This window comes from Lupinus angustifolius, chromosome LG10 (genome assembly GCF_001865875.1).
Source record: "Lupinus angustifolius cultivar Tanjil chromosome LG10, LupAngTanjil_v1.0, whole genome shotgun sequence".
NCBI classification, from domain to species: domain Eukaryota; kingdom Viridiplantae; phylum Streptophyta; class Magnoliopsida; order Fabales; family Fabaceae; genus Lupinus; species Lupinus angustifolius.
In genome coordinates this window covers 2,431,721-2,455,294 of record NC_032018.1, presented here as the reverse complement: position 1 = coordinate 2,455,294, position 23,574 = coordinate 2,431,721, and the positions used below count along the sequence as shown (strand labels likewise).

Sequence of the window (23,574 nt, the reverse complement as noted above, 5' to 3'; positions counted from 1 at the left end):
TTCTAAATATTACATTATATTAAAATGTGTTAGATAATAAACAAAATGTGTTGTAATCCACCAACCCATAGTAGTAGCATATTGCAACACTTTCTAGTGAATAAATAAATAAAAGTCATTGGAACATGAACATCATACACTTGTAATTTGTAGTGAAATGAAGAGTCATTGCAATTCTGCCATCAATCCAAGTAACACAACATAAGATATTAAATCAATAATTGAACAATAGCAACACTGCATTTTATGCTCAGAAACCTCAAATAGAACAAAAGTGTTTTACCATATATTATGTACTAGGATTAGGATCCTGTCCCTTGCATCATATAGTACATTAGTCCCAGTCCTAGCCCATTAAGATATTCATAATCTAGGATTAAGAAAGGACCACACAAGCCTAGAGAAATATATTCCTCTGCATAATGGACTACATTTTTGTACATAATAATACTAATTTACATAAACTAAATTTGGATTTGATGGCTAGCAAGGTTGAAAAATGCACCTCTTTTGTGCCTAAGTTGAGCATAGGTTCCTTGTTCTACAACCTTGCCCTCTGAGACATAAGCAATTGAATCAAGCTCTTTGATTGTGTTAAGTCTATGTGCCACAACAATGGTAGTTCTACCTACCATAATCCTATCTAGAGCTTCTTGTACAACTTGTTCTGATTGCACATCTAATGCACTTGTTGCTTCATCTAGTAATAGAATTGTTGGGTTCCTAATTATGGCCCTTGAAATTGTTATTCTCTGCTTTTGTCCTCCTGATAATTGTACTCCTCTTTCTCCACATTCAGTTTCATATCCATCTTTTAGTGATCTGCATTACCAAATAGAAAAAAGCAAATTATAGTCAGTAATGGACTTAAATACAATAAGCTCATAGTGCAACCCTTTCTTTTTGCCTACGTATCGTGCACTGAATTCCACGTACCACGTACGAACTAATACAACATATGTAAGCATGGTTGAAATAAGTGTTTCTTATCTTATATATGTCGATAGAAAACTTACGAGATGAAGTCATGTGCATTTGCAGCTCTTGCAGCCTCAACTATTTCATTCTCTGTCGCATTTTGCTTCCCAAACAAAATGTTGTCGCGTATGGTGCCAGAATATATGACAGGTTCTTGGCTAACAAGTGCTGTGTTTTGTCTATACCAGTGAATGTCTAATTCCCTTATGTCAATGTTATCCACTTTCACTGTCCCTCTCTCAACATCATAGAATCTTTGAATTAAGGCAATTACTGTTGATTTTCCACAACCACTTCTCCCAACTAGTCCAACACTTTTTCCTGCCTTCACCTCCAAGCAAAATTTGCGCAATATCTGTGTCCCAACCCTGTTTGGGTAACTAAAATCAACATTCTTCAATTCAATCCTTCCACTCATTTTATCCAACATAGTGCCATTAGTGCAATCTCCAGCCTAATCAAACATCATAAGGTATCATTTAATGTAAGATTAACATTGTAGGACACTATTAGATTGTCATTTTTCGTATATAGGATAATGTATGATTGGTCAACGGCCTAAAAATATTTACACTGACAATGTATTAATATTAAACTTTAACATTAATAGTTACAGGCATACCTTGGGAATTAGTGACCGCCTGTCGAGAATTTCGAATACAGATGTCACTGCTGTTGAGCTCTTGGCAAGGTCAGAAGTCATGCTTCCAGCTTCAGCAATTACTTTGCCAGTGCTTACCAATACAAAAAATGTTTTGAACACATCCCCTGATGTTATTTCTCCTTTCTTAACCAATATACCACCATACCAGAAGTCCAATGCCCATGACATGAATGTTAGGCACAGAGCAGAACCCATGCCAATGCCTGCTAGCCAAGACTTCTTCCTCGCTTCCTTCCTCGGTGCCTCTTGAGCCTCATCGAATAGTAATAGAACTTTTGTGATGCTTCCAAATGAAGTTACAACTCTATGATTATATACCGCTTCCACAGCAATTTGTGTGCTTTGATTTTGAGCCTGAACGAACTTGGTTGAAAGCGTAGAGAGCAACACTTTTCGCGTATAAAAGCAAAGGATTGTGAGTGGCTGCACTGATATCATAACAAGCGCAAGCTTCCAAGCCACAGCGAGGCCTATGATCATTGCGATGGTGACAGCAGAAGTGGTTTGAACTAGTAAAGAGAGTCGGTCCGCAACGAGGGACTTAACCATGGAAGCCTCACTGCTCAACCTTGAGCATAATGCTCCACTAGAGTTTTGTTCCTCATCAAACCAAGCAGTTTCAAAGGCCAGGATCTTCTCCAGCATCCTCAATCTTATCCTTTTTGTTAGCTTGGATCCCATATAAGCAAAACTGTAGTGTTGCAAGACATTGAGTGTCATAGAAGCAAGGGATAGAGAAGAGAAAATCATTGAATAGTTCCTGATTCTTTGAATCATTTCTTGATGGCTTGGTGCAAAAAATGCAGATATCATGCCACCAATGGTTAAGGCATATAGAGGTTGAACTGAGCCATTAGCAATAGCTGTGAGGGTTCCAATTAGACAGTGTTTCCATTCAGGAGCATTCATAGAAAGAAGCCTTGGAAAAGAAGGTGGAGGATGAGAAACAAGGGATGTGGATTGTGTGGTATCATTTGGTAATGGTGATTTTTGAAAGATGGCAGGGCTTGACCTTGCACTGCTCAGTCGACCGACACTGCTTCTTGCTGCAGAAAGTGTGCCTAATTCTGGATTTTGGTCTTTGTCACTGATGCTGAATTGTGGTTGCAGTTTTGCCAGTTTTGCATAGTGGCCATTTGGACAGCTGATTAGTTCGTTGTGAGTACCAGTTTCAATGATGCAACCGCCACTGACGACCGCGATGAGGTCTGCATTTCGAATCGTTGATAACTTGTGTGCAACAACCTGATCAAGTTCAGGAGTCTATAAAATTTGTGATAATTACTATTCCTATAATATCAGCATTGAAATCATGCCTTGCCTCTTAATAAAATTGATGATAATTAATTGCATACTTTGGATAAAGAAGTTAATGCATCCTACACTAAGGATCAAATGAATAATTATACATACCAATGTAGTCCTTCCCATGGAGGCTTGATCAAGGGCATTCTGGACTAGTAATTCTGATTCAGAGTCAAGAGCACTAGTTGCTTCATCAAGTAGGAGAATCACAGGATTTCTTATGATTGCTCTCGCAATGGCGATTCGCTGCTTTTGTCCTCCTGAAAGAAATGCACCCCTTTCTCCAATCTAGTTCACAATCAACAATCAATTAGCAGATTTGGTTATTAACTGCTTTTGATTTGAATGATGAAACATACAAAATAAAACTAATAAAGTGTACTCTTTAAGCTTCTATGATGGTGCTAAAATGATAATTTAAGAACTAACATGTGACAATAAAAGTCTCAATAAATTAAAAGTAACCAAACTACCTTACCTTGGTTTCATAACCTTGAGGAAGTTGTCTTATAAAGTTATGAGCATTGGCTGCAGTAGCTGCAGCAACTACTTCATCCATGGTAGCATCATGCTTCCCAAACATAATATTGTCTTTTATAGATGTTCCAAACAATGCATGGTCTTGACTCACTAGTCCCATTTTCTCTCTTATCCACTTCAACTTTAGACTCATTATATCTACACCATCAACTCTTATAACACCTTCATCTGCATCATAAAATCTTTGTACTAATGCAATTGCAGTGGACTTACCACTTCCACTTGCACCAACAATAGCCACAGTTTTTCCTGCTTCAACTTGTAGATTGAAATCCTTAAGCACAACCATATCTGGACGTGAAGGGTATGTGAATTTGACATGCTCAAAATCTAGCTTGCCACTAATTTTCTCTAATATTAGTCCTTTTGTTTCTTCACCATCAATTAATGGTGTTCGGTTAATCATATCAAATATTCTCGAAGAAGCAACAGATGCTTCTGTGAAGTACTTTAAATCAGGAAGTACTACTCCAAGGGATCTGCATTACATTTCAATCATTAACAAGGGAAACAAAAATAACATAATGAAATAAATGTAAAAATGCTAATATATTTATGTAAAAGCAATGCAAAATTTACAAACATTATATATCCACAACTTCATAGAAAAACAAATTCATTGGTCTTCCTTCTCAGTTCTCACCAACTAATACTCCCTTCAAATATTTCTCTTTATGCTGTATTCATATGTAACACTTTTACCTATTAATTCCTGTCATTGAAGTTATTGATAAAAAATAAGAGAGGATAGTTGAATATATAAACAATAGTAATATAGTTGATTAACTATTTTCTTTAATTATAGTTTATTATATTTGTTGATGATTTGTGATAAATCATTATGCCGTTGTTGAATCATTTAATAGACTCCACCTAGTAGGATAAATGTTTGATTTTTGTTGTATAGTTTATTAGTTTTGTCTACTGGTGGATCAACATAATCATCATCATTGTTCAAACAAAAATAATCAGTACTATTTGAAGATCAAAACAATTAGTGGATTATCAAGTTTTAGTGTAATAATTTAATCGATTATAGCACTTTGAAGCTTTTATTGCGGGTAGAAGAGAGTTCACTAAGCAAAAGGATGAAAGTGAAACTTCCGAGTCTCAGTTATAGTACGCGTACTTAAACCTAGAGTAAAGTAAAGTAACCTTTCCTTTCAACTACTCGTGCTTTTTCATCAAAATGGTTCAGAAATCACTTTTTTGTGTTAAAGAAGTGCATTTAATTTGGATGCCACACATTTCAATTCGACTTCTTTCTAACACCTTTAATTTTATGAAGATCACTACCAAAAGTGTGACCTAGAATATCAGCAACAATAATATTTTGGCATAGTGAAAGATAAAGATATCAATACTTTTCTGAAACCACTAGATTCCATTAATCATGCTACTAATCTAATGTTAATCCCCTTTTCCTTAAAGAAAATCATGTCAGTTTTCACAAGTTGGCTACTTGATCTCCCTTTATTCAATAATAAAATGATATAAATCAACATACACTTCAAAATAGTTATCATGGTAACACTTAAAACAATGACACTGATGTTCTACATAATTTGATAATTTGTTTATCCTTATATTTATGTCTCATGTTGTATATATGTTTTCTAACTAAAACTTACTAATTTACTTATATAAGATTGAAACATATGATTGAAAATGAAAGGTTAAAGAAAAGGAAAGAAGAGAGACATATAGAAGAAAGTACTTACAATCCACTCATAATGAAGGAAATGCCAGCTGCATAAATCTTTCCTCCACTTTCCCCTTTGTACATAACCAAATGACTTCCATACCAAGCAAGAAAAGCCCATATTGCAAAAGAGAGACCTGTGCTTCCCACAGCAAGACCCTTAGCTATGCCTTGTTTGATTCCAAGCCTTGAAGTTCTATCCAATATCTCTGAATATCTCTCTAGGATTCTCCTCTCAGCAGTGAATGAATAAACTGTTTTGATAGAGCTTAGTGCTTGTTCTACTAAGGCATTTGCTTTTCCATATTCTTTGATTGCAGATTTTGATAAATGGATGAGGTATTTGCCATAAATCATGCCAGGGATAATAAGCAAAAGCAGTGTTGGGAATGCTACTAATGCCAACCTCCAAGAGAAGTATGTTGCAAATGCCACCCCAGAGATGAATGATGATGAGTGCATTAAAAATAAAGGCACCTGATGAGAAATAAAAATCAATGAGGAAAATCAATGAAAGTATAATATTCATAACAAGTATTGCATATGGATAAGTAACATATAGTACATAAAAGAGAGAGTCACCTTAATTAATTAGTCTATATATCACATTACTTATGACATTAAAAATGTAATCAAAGTGAGAGACAGTGATAATTCACAAAACTGACATGGTATACATTGGATGATATATATATATATATATATAAAAGAAAATTCTTATATTCAAAGAACAACTATAGGAATATCTAGTGAGGGAGCACATTTCTTGAATTAAATTACAAAGATAAAAGAGAGAAAATTTAATAGACCTTTTCACTAAGAACTTCTTGAATGAGAGAAGTGTCCTTTGAGATGCTATTAATGATTTCAGAAGTAGTTGCTTCTTGTGAATCAAAAAACCCCACTTCTTGTCTAAGAACAGCTTCCAAATACTTGTAACGAATTCTCAACACCTGCCTCTCACTTGTTTTACTCCAGCAGTAGCCCTCTACAAGTATTACTATTGATTCAGTCTCCAGATTTTGCATTCTTAATTAAGAGTCTCTTTTATGGTAGGATTTAGAAAATTTTGCTTTTTTTTTGTTAGTCTTTCCTATTTTTTCTTCATATAAAACTATACCTCTTAGGGTTTCATATTATAAGTTGTGTGAAGCATATAACTACATAAGTAAAAAGATATGTCCCTTAGATCTAGTGCACTGAGTTAAGCTGCATGATAGAGTATAAGTGTCCGGACTCAAACCCCATAAATTACACTCTAACCTTTCCTGCATCCCTAATAAGATCTCCTATAAGCCATGTTTTGAAAAGGGAAAAAAACTAAAAGATGCAAAGAAATTATGAGAAATGGTATATTCAATAAATTAAAAAGTGGTTATTTAATTTTTCAATAGAAACATGCCCTTTGTAATTTCTAATCGAGCACAAGAATCTTAGAATAAGAGCCAGACACTATGCCTCCTTGGCATGGTGCACTGTTGGGAAATGCCTAGTACTACAGTACAGTTAGATGCTACCTTAAATGTTTCACACATTTGTCCTCAAAAAGTAAAGCAAAATAATAAAAAAAAGGTTTAAATTTCTTGTATTACCCATGAAGGCTACCACCATGGCTGCTAAGCCCAAGTAGACAAAATATAAACTGCACTGAAACAATAAACCAAAGCAAATTGAAACAATTAAGGAAGGTAAATATAAGTTGGTCATAGCTGTGTGTAAAAAGTGAGTCAAAGTTAACCTTATATAAATATATATATACCTTTTCAACCTCAGACATGGAATTACTATTTTTACCATATCCTAAACTGTTCATGATACGGCTAGCAAAGAGAAGCAAAACATTTGTAGACATGCCATCTCCTATTGCTCCAAAAGCACCCATTAACATAAGCACAATATCAGTCCAATCAGCATATCTAAAGATTACTGATATTGATGAAGCTCTCTCTTTTCTTCTAATCTTCTTCTCTCCTCTTTCTAACTCTTCTTTTTTTGTGGAACCCATTTTTGGTTCTTTGTGCTTTCAGTCTCACTGTGATGAGGAATGAGGACCTTCTTATTGGGTTTGCAATGTAGAAGGAAGAGGAAAAGAGAGATGAATTATATAAGAAGTTGATTTCCCAGGCCTGCTTATATATATGTGTGTGAAGTATGAACTATGAACACTATATATGCATCTCTATTAGGAGTAAGAAAATTGTGAGTGGCATATTTTATATGCAACAATATTATTCAAACATATTTAATACTAGTCACATTGTAGTTAAAGTATTGAAATTTTCATTCCCATAATATCCGCTTTATAATATATTTTTTATCCTATAATTAACCAAAAATATTTCCATGAGCATTTTTTAATCATATAATTTTCATCAGTTGTATTATTGTAGGTGCCTTATTATTTTTTTTGATCATATTAATCCAGAGATAAAAATATTAAAAGAAAAAGAGTTACTCCTATTTATAGAATCCTTATAATTAACAAAGAGAAAGAGAAGTTGATGGATGTCTCACTGAATCAACATAAGAGTAAGAGAAGAAAAGAAAATGAACATTAATAAGGTTTCAAGAATGCAAAAAAAAAACTTCATTATCTCCTCAATTTGGAACCTCAAGTTTCAAAGATAACTTTATTTTTAATGTGCCAAATAGTCCAAATTGTCACAAACCATAGAGTCACTCATGACTACTTTTTCTTGTTCTCCAACCATATCATGCTTTTATGAGATGGAAAGGGAGTCATTACATCATTATAAATGATAGATGTAAGACCAAAGAAAGAATAAAGCTTTTGCCAAACAAGATATGATATTAAGAAAAAAACAAGTGACTAATATTTTTCTCCAACTCACCACAAAGAGAACGAAGAAGAGGATATTGAGCACTTAATCCACCTCTATGAGCAATGTTCACTCTAGTTGGTACCCTATCCAAAGCAATTCTCCACACTAAGCATTTCATCATTGATGGAATATTAGAAGCCCAAAGCCTCTTGAAGAAACAAGGTCCTGACTTCCTTCCACATGATGCAAAGATTGGTAAGCATTCCTAACCGAGTATTGCCCACTTACGTCATGAATCCAAGTCCAAGAATCAACAATGTGTTATTTAGGCGTAGAGTTGTGGAGGAATCTTAGGAGATCTTCATATTCCTCTTCCTCCCAAACGAACAAATTCCTTCTCTAGTGTATGCTGCAAGACCAAGCCCAATTACTCCAAGCACCCAAGGATTCAACAGTTGCATCTTTTCCAAAAGCCACCTGAAATAATCTTGCAAAGGAATTTTTAAGGATATCTCTCCCCACCCATAAATCAGTCCAAAATTTAATAGAAAAACCGCAACTTAAAGATCTACGAACACCATCATTTACCCAACCATAACCTATTCCCTCCCTCGACTAACTAAGATTGCCTAACTTTCTCCACCAAGAAGAACCCCTCTTGAAACACTCTAATTCACCACCCCCTCCACTTCTTAAAAACTCATCCCCATATCTCGATTTTAAAACGTTTACCCAAAGAGACTTCCCCTCACATAACAAATGTTATCTCCATTTTCCTAAAAGAGCTAAGTTAAATAGGAATAAGTTTTTCAACCCAAGACCACCTTCCTCTTAGGCCTACAAACTTTCACCCACCTCACCCAATGTATCCCTTTTCTCTCGTCACCCCTTTCCCAAAGGAAACGTCTTTGAATTTTGTCAAGCATATTAATAACAAAAATTGAGACTTTAAAATGAAAAGAAATAGATAGGTAGAGAACACAATACCGATTTTAGAAGAGTTATCCTACCATCAAAGGAGATGAAATTCTACTTCCAAAGGAGGAGTTTCTTTTTGAATGAATCAATGATAGGAGACCAAGTAGAGAGTCTTTTAGGATTTACACCAACATGAATTCCCAAGAAATTAAAGGGGACAGAGCCAATACCACAATAAAATTTATCAACTGCCTTCATAACAAAATCACGACTCGAGTTAAGACCCATGAAGCAACTTTTATGAAAGTTAATTTTCAGCCTAGACGCCAAGTCGAAACATTTCAGGATTCTTTTAAGCACCATAATGTTATGCTCAGAATTCTCTCCGATTAGAAGGGTGTCATCCGCATATTGTAGGTGAGAAATAAAAACCTCATCTTTACCAACCTTGTATCCAGTATAAATGTTCTTCGAAACTGCAGCTCACATGATGCCACTAAGACCTTCAACAACTATTAGAAAAAGAAAAGGCGTTATTGGATCACCTTGCCTTAGGCCACGAACCATAGTAAACTCTTTGGTAGGACTCTCATTCACCAAGATAGATACAGAGTTAGAAAGAAGTAAGTTTTTAATCCACACCCTCCATCTGTGATAGAAACCCAACCTCTCCATCATATAAAGGAGAAAATCACAGTTCACTGAGTCATATACCTTTTCAAAATCCACTTTAAGAATGAAGCAATCTTCTCTCTTCTTCTTCCTAGCTTGGTTAATTACCTCGTTAGCCACCACCATCACATCCATGATGAATCTACCTTTGATGAAAGCAAATTGACATTCAGAAATAACCAAGTGAATCACTTTTTTAAGTCTAGTGGCAAACAACTTTGAAATAATCTTTTGAATACAACTAATGATGGAGATGGGTCTGTATTCATTGAGGCCTTGTGGACAATTATTCTTTGGGATTAGAACAATAAATGAGACATTGCAACCTCTAGGAAAATTCCCAAACTTATAGAAATCCTCCATCATACTGATTATATCATCCTTAAGGCAATCCCAATACTTTTAAAAAATGTAAAATTATAACCATCAGGTCCAGAGCTTTTATCACCATCGCAGCTCCAAACTGTTGAAAACATTATTCTCTTCAGACAAACTGTTGAAATCGATACCATCAAGATAAGGTCTACCCCAATGGCTTTCATCAAACTTTGCCTCAAAGAATGATATAATGTGAGTTTTAATTCTGACTAGTTCTTCAATCCACTCACCATCAATAGCCAAACCTGTGTTCTTCTTGAAACTCTGGTTCTTGATTATAATAAGTGAAAGAACTAAGAATTAGAGTCACCTTCACGGATTTATCTTGTCTGGATTTCTATAATAAAAGATTGTCATTTTGACATGAGAGTCACCACATTTCAGCAGTAGCCGGTCATTTAGACATGACATCACCCTCCGATAAACTATCAGTGCTACCTTTAACATCAAGAGATTTAATAGCTTCCACCTTATCTTCAATTTCCTTATCCAACAAACTGATCTGTTCTTTGTTCCAACTATTTAAGATCACTTTGAGTTTCTTTAATTTCTCCTTAAACACAAAAGATCCCCTTCCCCTGATAACTAAATTCTTCCACTCATCAGCAACTAACTGCCCAAAACGGTGATTTGAAAACCAACAATTATTAGTGCAGAAAGGTGTTGAACCCCAATCTGAAACATCAATCTTGAGCATAAATGGACAATGATCTAAAAAAGTCCTCAGAAGACCTAATTGAACTAATCTGCCTCATTTAGCCAATCATCCATCATTCACAAGAAACCTGTCAATCCTGCTCATTGTCTTCCCATTGGAGTGAAACCAAGTAAACTTCTTTCCAAATAGAGGTAAATCAAACAGTTCCAGATCAAACATAAATTGATTAAATTCCTCACATTCCCTTATGTTTATGCGAAGACCAACTCCTTTTCTTTCATCCTGCTAGAGTGTTGAGTTGAAATCACCTACTAAACACCACAAATCGCCATGATGTCTCATCTTTGCGGACTTAGCTTCATCCTAAAACTTTCGCTTTCCAGTCAAGTCACAAGCACAATAGACATTCATGATATATGAAACCGCATGATGTGAAGCCCATTTACGTTTAACCAGAACAAAATATGATCCACAAATGATATCTTCAGCTAGAAAAGAGTCATTATTCCAAATACTCAGAATACCTCCAGAGTTATCTTCTGATATTATATTTTATCATTTATTTTTATTTTATGCAATTCAAGTAAAGATCCAATTCAATCACATACAACTCTTAAAAAAAATCCTCAAATTAATAGACTCAATGTCATTTTACATTTTTATATTTTATTAATAGTTATTTCATTTCAATAGTTGCATGCTCTTTCAACTCTTTCATGCACCTAGCTAGTTTCTTCCATGATGCAATTTTTATCTAAGATGAAAATAGTTTATGCGTTACTAGTATAAAGTTTAAAAAAATATTAGTATCATCATTTATATATGTGAATTTATATTTTTTAATATATGGATAGTGGATATCTAAGTTCCATATTATTCATTCTTAATACACATTCATTACATCGCTTATCTAATAGTTACACAGAATTTATATAACCCTGGCTAGAGATGCAGATTAGATATAAAAAAGTATATATATAATGCAGCTAGCTAGTTGGTTTAATTAAAGTATGCCCATTAATTTTCTCAATTGTTTAGAAGATCGATGTTAGTTTTACTTTTTTCCAAATTGGTATGTATCCTCATGAGAGTTTATTATTCCTAATACTCCCATTCCATATATTTACTTTTTCTTATGGAAAAAATTAATAAATAATTGAGCATGGTCTATTGTACTTGCAAATGAGTTTACTTTAGTTTATGCATACTCATGCTCAAACTTTATTAGAAAGACATAAATAAGAGATGTATATATATATATAGAAATTATGTGTCACTGTACTTTTCCCTTGTATAAGAAGCACAGAATGCATGTCATAGGATTGATGTAAGATTGTGGAGTTGTTAAAGATGATGTTGTGGTTGGTGTTTCATTTGTTTTTTTCTTTATATCACGAGATCTGAAAATCCCTTTTGTCCATTTCTGGAGAAAAATATATGATCATGGAAGCACTCTCTCCCATTCTTTATATTAGTTTAGTTTAGTAATCTTAATTAATTTCATACCACTTTGGCCATTGTCGGGTTATATCAAACTTTTATTGTATTTAAATAATTAACACCTGAATACAAGTGAGTATTAAAATATAAGCAAAATAAATGCACATTGTATTTGAAGTACTAAATATTTGAATAATAGAGTTGTCAACTTATTTAGTGTCTCTACCAGGTTTGAAGGGGACATAATATTACGAGTACTAGGACATATAGACCAGAATATATAGGTAAAGTTTGTTGTAGATCCATTTTCACTAGGCTCTGTTGAATTATACATAGAGAAAGGACAGTAGCTAGTAGCTGTCACCGAAATGATATTCCTTTTGTTTACAAAATAAAGTTAATTAACTCTATGCATCAAAATTGTATATGGAAGGTGTAATATTCATCATTTATGTATATTAAATATTAATATATGAATAACATATTGAAAAATATAAAACACTCTTTCTATGTGAATACATGCACTATTGCATTATTTTCTAAAATTAGATAATTACTTTTCAAGTCAACAAATTCTTCTGCCACTGTAATACAGATGTTCTAGTGAAGGTCATCAATAGATTTTTAATGTATTTTTTTTTCCTCATTCTTCCTTTTTATTTTTGTGTTGTATCATGTGTTATTCTTCTTATTGAATAGGCTTTCATCAAGAAGGGTTAAGTTTGTTTTGGACGTTAGCCGATTATAAGTAAATAAAATAAAATGAAAGAATACTTACTCTTGAACTTTGAATGTGGAATAGTAAGGCACATGGTATTATCTATATCAAACAATTTTTTTTAATGTATTCTAAAACTAGTTTTGAGCCTTGTGCAATATATTTTAAATGTATTAATAGTTTTGTTGCTTTTTAAATATATATTTTTAATTATTAATTTTTTATTGAATTAAACTTTAGTTATTTATTTTATATTTTAGAAATGATTATAATTTTACTTAATTATGATTATTATCATTATTATACATTGGGAATATTATTGACATTGTCTTTGTACTCTTCTTAATATATTTTGATTGTTAATTTTATGATAGCAAATTTTTTGGAAATAATTATATCAGAATAAGGAAAAACTAATTTTAATTTTTAGTGCCATGTGGTATATGTGGGAATGAAATATTTGGTGAGATTGCTTGAGAGTAAAAATGATTTTTATGTGAATTTTTTCGTTTCAAAAATGACATATTCTTCAGTCAAAATTTGTCTAAAAATCATTTTAATCCTAAAAAAGTAACATGTGTCATTTTCCATTTAATTTTCTATGATTACTAGAGTTTTAAGTCTAATTTATTAGAAGAATAGATATCACTATTCTTTTAATTATCTATAGAAGGGTTCATCCACTAATATAAGTTATTACTAGTACAAATTCATTTACATACTTGTCTTGGATTATTCCTATTTTTCAAACATGTTTTAGATCCTCCAATTAATAGTTAGTATTAATGAAATACTAGTACAATATCATATTCAATGAATTACAAACTTTTCCTACCAAGTAAATGTATTTTTCAAATTCGAAATCTAGAATTTTAAGTTTTAACACACATTTAATTAAGTTAAAAGAATTTTGAATCTTAATATAAACACTTGGTGATAATATTGGAGAGCTTTGTCAGAGTATACATCTCACAAAAATAAGAAAACTTGAAAAGGGGTGATAAAGATGAAATAATACATGGCCATCAATATTATTATTAGTTGTGTATAAGGTATTAGTTATGAGAACCCTCATTAGCATTTGTGTTTCTCAGAAACAGGAACATATTTTGAGCATATTCCCCTATGGACTGGGTTAAATGGGAAGCACATTTACTATCTCACAAAATATGTTATTTCATGTGTCATTGCTTGTGATTATTTTGGGACAGTAGATGTCCACCCGATTAAATGCTAGGCCGAATTTGCATGAACACATCAAATTCCATAACAATCCTTACATTTTTATAGCTGTATGTTTTGTACCCTCTCTCTTTCTCTTTATCTTTATCTTTTTCTTTCTCTTAATGACACAATCATACTATACGTATAGAATTGATGTGATCCCTTATATTTTATATATAGGGCACTATATCCTTTTGCTTTTATCCTTTCCAGCCATTACTTTTAAATTTTGCTACAAAACCTTAGGATCTGATCGACATTAACGTGTATTACTTTCTCTGACTGTAATTAGAAAATAAAAAAATTAAAATGTTTACACTATCAATGTATCAATTTTATATATTATTATTGTATCATTTATATATTATTATTGTAGCATATTTCACTTCCAACAAAATAATACAAATGAATGTCATATGATATAACGACTATATATAAATTTTTATACTGAAAATATATGGGTATAATATTCTAATATTGTGACATGCAATATAATTAGGAAGTAATAGATGTCATGTAATCATGTGATACGTATTCTTTAGAATCTCTTTGACAAAAATGTCAGACGTTGGACACTAGCTTTATATCTTGATTCTTTTGTATGCTCACTTTTGACTAAATTATATATTCCCTATTTTCAACTAGAAATTTCTCTCTCTTGCTAAATTCCTTGTCGAAATTCGTTCATAATAATATTTATATATTTCACCAAACCGGAACTTGATCTATATCAAATCTACATGTTATGTTGCTTAAATTTGCTTCCTGAATTTTGGTTCATGCATGTGAAACTTAGCTAAGTAGACTCTTATTAGAGTTCAATGCACCTCACCTTAATTATTGTTAGCGAATTCCAAATTCTAACAAAAGATGCCAATAAAAAATAACTAAATTATTTGAAGGGCCTAAATTATTTCAACAATAACAAATGATTAAAGGACGTAGTGATATCCTCTCTTTTTTTGACTAATCATCATTAATATTGTAGCAAAAGATGCCAATAAAAAATAACTAATTGTAGCTTTGGAGACACTTTTCATTTGAAGAACCTAAATTATTTCAAGGATAACAAATGATAAAAGGAACTAGTGGTACTCTCTTTTTTGACTAATCATCATTATATGAACTAATCACAATTTTAAATTTAGATATATCTCTTCTTAATTATATATAGGGTCTGGATTTTCTATGTAAATTTTAAAAAGAGATATAAGCTGAAAATATAGCGTTTTCAGCTTATATAAGCTTTTTTAGCACCCCACAAATTATAGACAAAACCTGAAGTCTGACAATGTCTTAGATAGTAAAGCTTTTTAATTTATAATTAAGTTGCAGTAAAACATAATAAAGAGCTATTGCTTTTAATTTTTAAATTGTTATAACTATACATATAAGCTTGCATAGATCATATACTTATAACTTAAAATCAGCAAATAATTTGATTTCTACAATTGAATAAAGGTTAATATAGTGCAACTTTGTCAGAACATACAACTCACAAAATCAAGAAAAGTGGAAAAGGAGTTATAAGAATATGTTATAAAATATGGTCATCAACATTATATTAATTGTGTGCATAATATTTAAGAAGAGGACCATAAAAGAAACGTTGTGTTTCTCAGAAATAGAGAGGAAGATATATCTTCAGACAGAATATTCCACTTTTTCTGTTGATAAGTGGGTAGCCATGAACTAATCAAATTCCATAATAGTTAGGAGGATAGAGCACATTTTCTGTGGAAGATATATATCATTTCATGTATTTTTTCATTTTTATTGATCAGAAAGTATAAAATTAATATATATTTAATTCTTGTTTTACTTTTCTGACTAATATCAAATAAATGTTGTATGAAGTGATACAAAATTTGTAACATGTTTACTTTAATTCATTAGAAAACACTGTAATTATTTGATATATTTACCTGACAATTTTTGAAATACATACATACCACTATATTATTTTAAAAGCATCATTCTTATCCTAAATAAAACAAGTATCTAATAAAAAAAAGGTAAATACACCATTGTCTAGAAAGAAAAAAAAGTCTCCACATAATAGTTATTAGGAGGGAAACTAGGTCATGATTACTATGTGCCACCTGAGTAATATATATATTTGTCTGTGGAACTTGATTAATTAGAGTCTGAAGAACTTGAGCTCAATGAGCTTCACCTCATTGTTAATATTATTCTTCTTATACAAGACTTCATTTTCATCTTATTATTATTTTAAAGGATGACCCTTGCAGGAAGTAACACTCACAAGATAAGCTAATAATAAAAGGAAAGATAAGTGATAATGATGTCTTTTATTGACTAGTTAACATCAATTATATGAACTAATCTCAATTTTAAACCTAGATATGTCCTTTTAATTATATATACATGATGGGCTGAATTTTCTATGTAAGAGGTGTTTCCTTTCCACGTGCATATAGGTATTTTGAGTAAAACTAAATTCAACACACACATATATATAATGCTCTTTGTGGAAGGAATGAATATGCTCTTATCAATCACAAACATTAAGAAGTGGGTGAACATAAAGTGGATGGAATATTTAAGTCTTCACTTATTTATTTCCTAACATATCTTATATCAATATCATGATATATAAATGGTTAACTTTTAGTCAGTTATTCAGAAATGTTTTCCCCTTTTATTTTAGATTTTATTTATTCATTATAAAAATAAATAAATGAATAAAATGATAGGTGTACTGCTATATTTTTTCAATTGTTTCAATTTCATCACTATTATTTCCTATATTTATTTATTTCTCTCTAATAATTTATATATATTTCCAACTACGTATATTGTTTATATGAAATTAAATTTAACAATGTCACTCATAATAATATTTCTATTTTTTTAGTATTTTCCATATAACGTCTATTTATGAAAATATTGATGTATAACATTCGACAAAAATTATGGGGTTATCTCTAGTAAATAAAAAACGAGAAAAAGCAACTTTTAAGTTTATAATTTTATCTTAGATAATGGTCACTTTGTAAAGATAAGATGCAAACGATTTAGTTCTTTTATTTCCCAAAAATAAGCATATTTTACCCATGAATTTGGTTTAAATTGTATACAAATGTTATTAACAGATGGCATATTCAGGAAATTAAAAAAAATAATCTCCATCTCGTAAAGTAAACTGTGGGAATATTGACGAAAACTATTCTTAGAAATAATTTTAATTAGGACTTCTTTTAGAAGAGAACTTGTACAATATGTCCTATTGTAAAAAAATTCATGTGGGTGTGCCCGTGAAACATCCAACACAATTAAAAGCAACAATCCGGTATTTTCGGCTTAAATTTAGCTAACTTTATAATTATATAGAATCACTTATCTTAGGCTTCTAGGCCAGGTTTGTCAACTTTTTGCTCTTAGTGCTGTAATTAAAATAATAATAATAATTATTAGTTTTATTTCATGCCTAAAAAGCCTATAATTTTCAGTTTTGTTGTACCCACTCAATGATGCTTTTCAGTGTTATTTGTTGGTTTTAGAGTGCATGTGAAACATGTGCTCTTATTGAGATTCAATGGTTATGTGCCTAATTACTCACAAGAGGTGAGTGTGGGTGTTAAAGATTTAATTAATCGACAGTACTTGTCAAATTTGAACTTCGTTTTAGGCTATGCCTTGGAGTAGATTGTTTAAGATATTCTAATGGAGTGGCTCCAAATATTATAGGACATTTCCATATTCGAAGTTGTAAGATTCTAAGTAACTTTATTGGTTACTTAAATGCTCGTTATTAAGGTACCAGCCCTAGCTATAGAATAATATTGCTAATGCACAATTTATTTTCTCATATATATACCACGTGATTAATTTATGACACATGTTTAAAATGAGATTCATGTCTTTCTTTGTTTTGGTGCCTTTAACTAGCAACACAAATAGTAGCTTTTGTGATACTAACCAAAAACTTTTCGTGATTTGTTAATAAATCACTTATTCATAATTAACTTCAATTACTGGACTAGGATAAGAGTCTCCTGAAGTTAAAAGTATGGTGCTAGTGTGCTACCTTCCTCAAACATCACATAATAATATATATATTTTTTGCATGCAAAGTTATGATACATGGACTCATATATTTATAGTACATACAAATTAGTCTCAAATTTTACACGCAAACCATTAAATAAAAGCAAAATAATACACATATCAATGATGTAACAAACTTTATAATCAACATATATTAAACTCATTTTTTTATATAGTTTAAAGTTAGGTTAGTGGAATTTTGATTAGATTGGTCCTACCCACTTATAGTTTATCATCCTTACTAATGCATCGTTAAAATTCTAAAGCAATGTTTTATAATTAAGATAATTGGAATAATACCGACAAGGACAAAAAATGGCGAAAGAGAGTGAGATGATTTCACACATGGACAAATCATCCCTAATGGGGGAGCTTTTCATTGTATCGTAGATTATGCTTTTTAACATTAGTTTTGTAATTACTCACATAAGATACAAAGATTAGTGAAAATCATAGTGCGCTAATATTATAATTAATTGAAAGGAGTGGAGCAGGTAAACAATATAAATATATACATAAGCAAGAAGGGTCGAAGCAAATTCGATTTGCATGTCCACATTACTTTTTTAGGTTTAGTTGCTTCTTCATTGTGAGCTTTCCAGTTAAGGAAAGCCAATAAGAATCATGTTATAATCACCATTGTTTCTTATAAAAATATTAGTTATATAAAACTAGTCTTAAAATAATGCAAGTATGCATTTTAGTTTATAAAAATAAAATTAAAAAACTGACAAGTATGCTTTGTATTAAGTAACATTTGTCGCCTAGAAAGAAGAAAAAGAAAAAAAGCATTCAGAATCTTTCCTAATTTCTGTTGATTCCATTTTATCATTCTTCTATCTTGTAACTTATTTTAATTTAATGTAGTGTTTTTTATAACATATTTTTTGTTTATCCCTTTAGCATTATTTGCTTTTAGATATCGATCCACTCTTGTAAAAAAAATCTTATCTTTGTTTCAACTTTCATTACATAAAACATATGGGCATGCCTTATATGAGAATGAGACTCCTCTCCATTAAGTGATGCCAAAAATTAAAGAAAATGAGATATGTTTTTATATTTATACCCTTATGTTTATTATGATAAGACAAATTTACCTTTCAAACTAAAGGAAAAAATTGCACTTATCTCTCTATTAATAGAGAGGAGCATGACCCCTTATATGAGGGCTTTATGATTGAAGCCATAAAAAACAAACAAAAAACTAGCTTCTTGAATTTGTCATTTGTGTGTAAATTTTTTGTAAAACAATACAATCGTGGTGACTTATTGGTGGTGTTATTATCAACAATGTTAATCGATTGGTTAACATGAGGATCACTTGTTCTAAAAGAGTGTTCTTTGTTTTATTATTCAATAAAATTTTGACATGTAGTAAAAAATATTTTAGGAGACTCTTTCTCATTCGATAAAAGTTTGACATATAACAAGATTTGGGACAACACCAAAAAGTAGTCTTAGGAGACTGAAATCGAATGAAGATTATCGGTACTGAATAATGTACCAAACCAATCAAAATATGTTATTTTATTGGAATTTATTTTTATAAAAAATATAAATTAATATTTTATATTATTTTGAGAAATACTATTGATTAGTGGCATGAGACATGGTCTTTTTGGGAGGATCATTGTCAACTGAAATGGAAAAATGAGGGACTCACATGAGAAAAGGTGTCAAAAATTACATTTGGGCCTATTTTTAAAATTAGAGTTGGGCCCATCTCAGCCCATTTATTTTCATTGTATGAGGTAGAGCCCAATCTGAGCCCAATACCAACATTTCGGTGACCATCTCTCTGAACGTGATTGGTTTTGTTCTTACTTGTCTTGACTCGCACCTCATTTACTACTTTCTAGTGCTCAATTTGCATACCCTTTTGTTGTTTTTGCTGTTTTAGATTATATTTGCCACTAAAGTTTCTAAATTTCACAATATGGTTTTCATTGTTGCACTTGCATTGCTTTTTGGTCTCTTACTCGCTCTTCTTTTGATCCCACGACACCACAAATCTGGTCCATCTTTTTTTTAACTCTGTTTCATTTTCTTATAACTATTACATTGATGTGTGTTTATCTGATTGATTTCTTTGTATCTTTCTCAGGACAAAAGGGAAATGCTCACTCTACCTTAAACAACAAAGATAAGGTATATAGCTAATTCCCTTTTTTATGTTTAAGGGTGCATTTGAGTGAATAGTTTAATTAATCACTGATTCAATAAGTTTTTTTTCTTTTCAAATAAGCTGAAAAGAACAGATTTTTAGCATAACTTAGCATGTTTTCATGTACTATATCTTTATTGCAGGAATCAAAATCATTCAGTAAATCTGAAGTGTCTTTGCATCACAAGAGAACAGATTGTTGGATAATCATCAAGAACAAGGTGTGATATTCTATTGTGGTTTTATACTTCACATGAATGTGCTACTCCTTTGGTTTCAACCCAAATGGTATTTCTGTTTCAAATCTTATGTTCACCATTTAACCCTATCTAAGGCTACATTGTTGTTTACTAATGGTATGATTTAGGATTTGTACTGCTAGAACCGAAATGCGGTTAATATTTCTTTGGATTTCATTTTACTCTAGGTATATGATGTTACCCCATATGTGGAAGAACATCCAGGGGGTGATGCTATTCTAGCACATGCTGGAGATGACTCAACTGAAGGGTTTTTCGGGTATGCATCTGTTCCTTTTTACCCATTGTTTGTATGTGATGAAGATACTCCCTCTGGATTTATGTTTGTTTTCTCGTTGTAGTTATAGGTTAGATGGCTAGAATTAGCCAACAAAGGTCTGAGTGGAAGTTCTGCAATTTCCCCCCTCATTAATCACTGATATCAATCACCGTATTCTCTAGATATAAATAAGGGTTTCGAGGGTACTGGAAGGGAAGAGAAGCACAAAATTCCTTAAACGTCATGAGTTAGATTCCTATTATGCCTATGTAATGATCAGGTCCCTGAGACCCTGAGGGTTCAAGCCATTAAAATTAACCTGACATTCTAAATTCATCACGTCTTTCGAATAAACATCAAGAGTTACATTCCTATTATGCTTATATAAATATCAGGTCCCTGAGGGTTCAAGCCATTAAATTTAACATGACATTCCAAATCCATCACGTCCTCTTTTCAATACATTACACTGATCATCATAGACTGATGAAATAAGGATATCTGGCCATAGAAAATATATTGGTTCGTTTGATAATAAATTAATAATTCCATGCAATATGACTGCAACTATGAACTAAGCATCCCTTGTATGTCAACAGTAACTCCTTATTCTTCACTCCAAAAATAAATACTTCATATGTTAGCCCAACCAAACTCATAAAAGGCTTCTGACATTTTATGATCCGTGCGCTGATTATTAGTTGTGTTTTTTCTCAAAAAGTTTAATCATGCCTGGGACATAGTTCCAAAATGGTACGTAACGTAACTTATAATCCAATTCTTGTGGTGCTAGAGTGTTCATGCAGTCACTCTGTATTGTTCTTCTGGTGTAAAGTGCACATGCAGTCACTCTACATGGCTCCCAAGGCTAATAAGAAGAGGAAGAAGGATTTGGATTCATGTTTTAGACATGGAAATAGAATCATGTATATTTAACTATGTATTAATGTATTTTTGAATTGTGCATTATGTTACCATTCATGATTCGCAGTTCAAAACTTGGCGAAATTATTCTCGATACCATTCATAATTTGGCAACTATGGTAAAATCCATAAATCCAGTTCTTTATTTTTCATCTTGCAGGCCACAGCATGCAACTCGAGTCTTTGACATGATTGATGACTTCTACATTGGAGATTTAGAGCAATAATAGCTAAAGCCATTGCCTTCTGGTTTGTAACATTCAAGAGATAATTGTTTTGGGAATCTGAATATTCCATTGCTTGTTCGATGCGCAAATTTGAACTCCCTTGCCCGATCATTCATCTCTTCTAGACTCACTAGTTCAGGTATTACTGTTGTAAGTCAGAAGCTAATTCAGGTTTACCTTTTGAAACTCATATCATTGTTTGAGTAAGAACTACAAGGGTGTGTTATGTGTGAAGGAAAAATGAAAAATCATGAAGATTGGATGTGTAATTCTAAAAATATGGAACATGGATTATACCACCCTAAAGAATCAAGTAATCATGAATCACCAAACAATAAATAAGACTAATTGATCTACTAATATCATTGCTTCCAAAGAGCATAGGTACAAAGGCGTTTGTATTTTTTTGGTATAACTAAGGGTATCTCCTTACCATTTTTTTGGTAAAGAACTAATCTCTTTTGGAGTACGTGGCTATCCCTTCAAAAAGTACTATTCCCGGGAATCGAACATTTGATCTTTTAGTCCCTGAATGAAGCCATCTCCTAGTTTACTAGTGTCTCTTGGGTTGAGGCCATTGTATCAAACCCTTGGAGAAAAAAGTGGAAGAATGGAGGAATGAGCTTTTCCAGGCATCCCTTTCTTTACATATAAATGTTTTTTCTCTCATGTCTCTGAAAACTGGAGCCATAGCTTGATTTCTTTGAGTTCTTTCTATAAAATATCACTTTTGAGAGATTTATTTTGATCATTTTTATAGCATCATTGTCAAATTTCTAAGTATATTAATTGATTTCTTTTATCTAAATACCCTCAGTAATTAGTATGCAGAGGAAAAAGAAAACGAGTGAATCATAATAATGAAGAGTAGCTTTGTGAAATATCCATCAAGCAGGGTACTAAGAAACTGAGAACAAGTTTCTCAAAAACTACACTGTATTACATGCTAACAGTTTTCATATTAAAAGAGCTAGCTACTTCTGTTTATCAAACTACACAAAATTTCAAAGCTAGCAATAAATCAGAAATACAGAGCAATGTTTCTAAATCCTAATCATGCAACTCTAGTTGAGAATAAGTAATAATAAATTGTGAATAGAATACATAGCAATGTTTCTAATCATTAATTCTCCATAGAGACTAGGTAATAAATAATGAATGATTCAACCTGTCCACCCTCAATGAGTTCACATGTCCTTATTCCTTTGTTGGATAATTTTATTATTCTGGAATCTTCAACTACTAGGGAATCTTGGAGAATCTCTTTATTATTAGATATGAGAAAAGTGAAAAATTAGATATTAAGTCTTGAACCAAAATCTTAAAGTAATGGTTTCATGTATTTTCCCACTTATAAATTTCATCGCTGATACCTAATGTGATACTTTACACTTCAATATACTCAACATAAGACTATTATAGAATTATCATCTGTTTTTTATTAAGAAGCGAAACAAATATCTTATCGTTTATGAGTAGGATGACATATTCTCAAATTGGTTTATTTCTTATAAGGAAATTAAATAGAACGTTTTGCCTATACTACAAAGTTATACTTGGAGATAGTTTAACAATCCAATATAAAGTTTTAGTTATAGATATAGGAGTTAATAGTAGCTTGCAAAGAAAGGACTAATATAGAACTCCAAAAGTCGAATAGTAGATGTTGAAGGGTGAGGAATAAAT

General features: G+C 31.7%; 2 protein-coding genes across 2 annotated transcripts; one reads left to right on the top strand and one right to left on the bottom strand.

The window, feature by feature from the left end:
- On the bottom strand, positions 210 to 7,354 carry LOC109358690 (putative ABC transporter B family member 8). Its single transcript, XM_019603080.1, has 9 exons — positions 6,949 to 7,354; positions 6,782 to 6,836; positions 5,999 to 6,177; positions 5,209 to 5,666; positions 3,426 to 3,966; positions 3,056 to 3,235; positions 1,601 to 2,887; positions 1,017 to 1,432; positions 210 to 822 (listed from the first exon to the last, which is right to left on the bottom strand). Exons 1-9 carry the CDS (start codon positions 7,192 to 7,194, stop codon positions 465 to 467), a joined length of 3,720 nt encoding a protein of 1,239 aa, XP_019458625.1. The 5' UTR covers positions 7,195 to 7,354; the 3' UTR covers positions 210 to 464.
- On the top strand, positions 19,877 to 22,137 carry LOC109358691 (cytochrome B5-like protein). Its single transcript, XM_019603081.1, has 5 exons — positions 19,877 to 20,069; positions 20,159 to 20,202; positions 20,362 to 20,439; positions 20,646 to 20,737; positions 21,822 to 22,137. Exons 1-5 carry the CDS (start codon positions 19,991 to 19,993, stop codon positions 21,886 to 21,888), a joined length of 360 nt encoding a protein of 119 aa, XP_019458626.1. The 5' UTR covers positions 19,877 to 19,990; the 3' UTR covers positions 21,889 to 22,137.

Excerpts from the sequence above, each read along its gene's own strand:
- LOC109358690 (XM_019603080.1), bottom strand. The coding sequence starts at position 7,194 with ATGGGTTCCACAAAAAAAGAAGAGTTAGAAAGAGGAGAGAAGAAGATT. Across the intron at positions 2,888-3,055 it reads CCATGGGAAGGACTACATTG|GTTGTTGCACACAAGTTATC; the intron begins GTATGTATAATT and ends GAACTTGATCAG. Across the intron at positions 1,433-1,600 it reads GGCGGTCACTAATTCCCAAG|GCTGGAGATTGCACTAATGG; the intron begins GTATGCCTGTAA and ends ATGTTTGATTAG.
- LOC109358691 (XM_019603081.1), top strand. The coding sequence starts at position 19,991 with ATGGTTTTCATTGTTGCACTTGCATTGCTTTTTGGTCTCTTACTCGCT. Across the intron at positions 20,070-20,158 it reads CCCACGACACCACAAATCTG|GACAAAAGGGAAATGCTCAC; the intron begins GTCCATCTTTTT and ends TATCTTTCTCAG. Across the intron at positions 20,440-20,645 it reads GGATAATCATCAAGAACAAG|GTATATGATGTTACCCCATA; the intron begins GTGTGATATTCT and ends ATTTTACTCTAG.